This window comes from Mus caroli, unplaced genomic scaffold, assembly GCF_978045245.1.
Source record: "Mus caroli unplaced genomic scaffold, Mus_caroli_1 scaffold_5, whole genome shotgun sequence".
Lineage (NCBI taxonomy): Eukaryota > Metazoa > Chordata > Mammalia > Rodentia > Muridae > Mus > Mus caroli.
The window spans coordinates 33,523,582-33,527,885 of record NW_028227260.1 but is presented as its reverse complement, the minus strand read 5'-3'; the positions used below and the strand labels follow the sequence as shown (position 1 = coordinate 33,527,885).

The following is a 4,304-nucleotide window of genomic DNA, read 5'->3' as shown; positions in this document are numbered from 1 at the left end:
GCAACAAAGAAAAATCTCATAAAACTGGATATTTCACATGTGGATTTCTGTTCAGAAACTTTCAAAATCCTTGCAGATCTTATATCTCAAATATGAATGTGTTCAGAAACATCACAAAATGCCTTAGGTTTAGAGCAAAAGTAGGTCTCAGAACCCTCACAAATCTGATGACCACTTACCCTGGAAGGGTAAAACTGAAAAAAGCATTCCCTCTCTGGAAGACAAATCTGTATGAGAAAGTAGCATTCATGTTTTCTAGATAAATGATAAGTAGGCTAAAGATTAAAGCTAATAAAAAAAAGGTACATCCCAAAACAGGTACCATGTATAACGACAATAAATGATGTGTACATGATTTGAATCCTGCTACTAAGTATGTAGTCAGCAGAATTATTACATAGTTTAGTATGCAATGTCCTGTCTGCTGCATCTATCTTTTGAGGTTCAGATATCTCAAGAATCAACTATTTGTTGATTTGACAAATTAATTTAGGCTTTTTTCAACCACAAAACCAAGAGCTGGCTACTAAGAATTTGGGGGTTTCTATGAAATCTATTTCTTCTCCTGCGAATAGAAACTATTGAGTGATAATGATATAGAGAAGAAAATAATGCCACATTGCACAGCAAGTGACCTACTGAACCAATACAAGAGTTCTCTTGACTATTTTGTTGGTAGATGGACACGAGTATTTTAGTTTAGGACAAAGTACTGAATCATCATATTTACATACTTTACAGACTATAATCTTTATAGAGGTTAGAACTGGATGAGCACTCACTTATCCCAGAGTTTCTATTTATGATATACTGGAGGGGCTTAAAAATAAATACAAAAAAAAATGGATTGACAAGAAAAACAAAGTAACTACCAAGAAAATGACAGGAGATTAAAATGTGGTGTGATGGGGACATGGATTAAGCACAAATGTTAGTACTTGAGGTTTCCTTTTTAAGATTTATTTATTGTATCGTATGTGTGTTTTACTGTATGTGTGTCTGTGTGTCATGTGCTCCCTGTGAAGGTGGAATCCCCCGAAACCGACCTATAGATGATCCGTGAGCTACCATGTGAGTGCTGGGAACCTCACTGACTTCCTGCTGAAAGCAAGTGCTCCTAACTGCTTAGCCATCTCTCCATAGTCCTTGAAAAAGTTTATTTTATTGATAGAATATTGCAATGTAGTTCTGACTGGCCTGGAACTAGCTATGGACAACAGGCTGCTTTCCAACTTGAGGCATTCCTATCTTCTCTATACATAACCCCCACCTCCTCACCCCCCCCACTCCCCCCACTCCCAGTGCTGGGATTACATGCATCTGTCACATCTGACCTCACCATGTTGCCTTGTGAAACGGAGGTGAAACACTGAAGTTTCAGGGCAGAGTCTCAAACACGGGAGTGAGAGTTGGGGGCGGGGAGGGGGGGCTTGTAGCTTCAGTAGCTGAGGGTGAGTGGACAGAGAGTAGGAGGGAAGAGGGAATAATCCTGGGGAACAAGGGAGCAGGGAAGAGGTAAGAATCCTGGGGAACTAGATGCTCGCCTCTAGTAACCAACAACAACAACAACAAGGCAAATAGAAACAACGAGAGGTGAGTGAAAATTCCTGTTGTGTCTGAGGTAAGGCGATTCTGGCAAGTGCTGGCAAATGGACGCCAAAGTGGTTACTAGGGATCTGAGCCCAGCTGTGACGCGCTCCTCTCACGTGACCAGGAGCCTGAGTCTGCCCAAGTCCCTCTCTCATCCCGGTCCTTTTTGCCTGTCCAGACCCCGTCTTTCTATTACCCCTTGATCGAGAAGGAAAGCAGAAGTAAGTAAGTTCCCTGGATCCTCTAGATTTGGTGATTGTCCAAGGTGCCTTTTAACCAGTGGGATCGGACCTGCGAGGCAGAATCCAGATCTTCCACTACGCTTGAGCCCCGCCCCCCGCCCACGGTTTTGGTAGAGAAAATGGTGGTCTTGGGAGTGGGGTGGGGTACAAAGGACGATGCTCCACGTGAGGTCTGAGGAAGGTGAACCACAAGGGAGCTGTCTTTGGGGCGGTTAGCTGGTGCCCACATAAAGGGGGTGTGCGTCATTGCTTCTGTTTCTCTTCCCCATCCCCCGCCCCCCTACCCTGTTTGGCGTCTAACTGTAGATTTGCAGGTCTCACCTAGGAGCCTCAAAGGGGACCATAAGGTCCAAAGGGTGGGACAGGATGATCAGTGGGACAGGATCAGGGTCTGAGAATGAACACAGAAGGTAACAGTCTGCGGACTTCACTGCTCCGCCCCTGTCACTGCAGGAGAGGCCTGTGGCAAGGCCTGCTGGGAAAAATGGTGGTCTTTCGGGAAGGAGGGGGCTTACTGCGCAGCAGCCGGCGGGAGAGCCCAAGAGCTACTGAGTAAACTGAGATTTAAAGACACCCGTCCCAATCAGGGAAAGGCCGGGATTGAAAAGCGTAGCTGGGGTGTTGATCCAGCCCGCCAATTATTGTGACTCCATTCTGTTTTTTCTTGTCTCAAGAATAATTGCTTGAAGAAACTTCTCAATATGGAAAACACGCGCAGTGAAAATGAAGAGCAACCAGAGAGCACTCTGAAGATCGATGAAGAGCAGCCTGCAGTGGAGCAGTCTCCTGAAAATCAGTGCTCTGAGGAGGATCAATCCTCGGAGGATCTGTCCTCTGAGGAGCAGTCCTCCGAGGAGGAGTTCTTTCCTGAAGAGCTCCTGCCCGAGCTGCTCCCAGAGATGCTGCTGTCTGAAGATCGTTCTCCGCAGGAGTGCCTCTCACAGAAGAACCTGTTCGAAGACCGTATTCCCATGGAGCAACCTCCCTGTGGGGTGGGCAAACACAAGCTAGAGGAGGGAAGTTTCAAAGAAAGACTGGCCCGTATCCGCCCTCAATTCATAGGAGACATTCATGGCAGAAATTTAAGTAATGAAGAAATGATACAGGCAGCGGATGAGTTGGAAGAGATGAAGAGAGTACGAAACAAACTGATGATAATGCATTGGAAGGCAAAACGGAGCCGCCCTTACCCTATTTAATGTGCTCCACTTTTCATTGTTTTGCTTGATAATAGCATTTGCTACCTGGCCCTTGTGTTTGCATCTTCTTATATGCCCTTTCCCATCTTAGTTGTAACAGTTTTATTCAGGTTGTGCAGTTTTATTTCAAGTGTTTGACATGTAACTGGCACGGGTTTTTGTTTTGTTTTTGTGTTTTGTTTTTAGACCTTCTAAAATCGGAGTGTGATCCATTTGCATGGAAAGATATACATTATATATGTGAGGTGATAAAAGCAAAAGGTATATGCATAGCATCCCATTTTTGTAAAAGGAAAACACATTTATATATTAATATGCAAAGAAAAGCTAAAACCTATATACTTAAAGGCTAACTAACATTGGTTATCTGTGTGGTAAAGATAAGTGATTTTTATATTTTTTTAAATTTTGCTTTATCTAAAGTTTCATTTTTCATGATGAATACATTTTATTTATGTTGCACAACAAACAATATAATGAAAAATGTGAAGCAAGCCTAAAATCAAAAAGTGTTAGTCAGCTTATAAAGAAAATGTGCTCCTTAATAAATATTTATCAGAACTTAAGTTAATCCGATGTTTCTTCTGAATCTCTTTTCTAAGATTTATCTTATTTTTTTAAATTTGTATGAGTGTTTTGCCTATACCAGGTGTGTGAATAGTGCCTGCGGAGGTCAGATGAAGGTATTGGATGCTCTGGAACAGCAGTTACAGATGGTGGTGAAATTTGAACCTAAGTCCTCTAGAGGAGCAACAAGTGCTTGTAACCACTGAGCCATCTCTCCAGTCCCTCTTCTGAATCTCTTAGAAGAAATAGAAGCGGGATGTTTATTATCAGTAGGAATAACGTTTTCCAAGTTAAATGGGAGTAAGACATACATACCTTACAGTGTTGCTGTGAAAGTAAATGAGAAAAGGATGCTTTGAGCTCTGTTTCTTTTTTGGTAGGCCCTCCCCCAATCTCTATAGACTCGGCTGAAGCATGGAAAATTAATAGCTAAAGAATGTCTCACTTGTGCTCACCAACAATTTCTGTGAGATTCCACGTGGGTACCACATGCTGTTCCTCTTCTGCTGTACTTTGCCTTACCTGCCAGGTACAGCTGCCCCCTCTCCTAGATCCTGCTGTTTCCACTGTCCCCTATACTGCCAATATGCTCAAGGTTTAATGCCATTTGCAATCTCTAAGGAGCCACAGCTGTAGTGCTAGACACACGGAGAATGGGATTCTTCCAGCTTTACAGTTAAACATACTCAAGTATGTAGTCACAATG

At 43.1% G+C, this 4,304-nt stretch overlaps 1 protein-coding gene across 3 annotated transcripts; it reads left to right on the top strand.

Annotated features, from left to right (window-relative positions):
- Window positions 1–1,505: 1,505 nt before the first annotated feature.
- Window positions 1,506–3,591, top strand: Tceal1 (transcription elongation factor A like 1). Of its 3 annotated transcripts, none has more exons than XM_029472991.2 (2): window positions 1,506–1,593; window positions 2,507–3,591. In XM_029472991.2, exon 2 carries the CDS (start codon window positions 2,534–2,536, stop codon window positions 3,029–3,031), a length of 498 nt encoding a protein of 165 aa, XP_029328851.1. In that variant the 5' UTR covers window positions 1,506–1,593; window positions 2,507–2,533; the 3' UTR covers window positions 3,032–3,591. The 3 variants fall into 3 exon arrangements, with proteins under 3 accessions (XP_029328851.1, XP_021009591.1, XP_021009593.1); XM_021153932.3 differs by lacking the exon at window positions 1,506–1,593 and adding an exon at window positions 1,655–1,811; XM_021153934.3 differs by lacking the exon at window positions 1,506–1,593 and adding an exon at window positions 1,699–1,815.
- The last annotated feature ends 713 nt before the right edge of the window (window positions 3,592–4,304 follow it).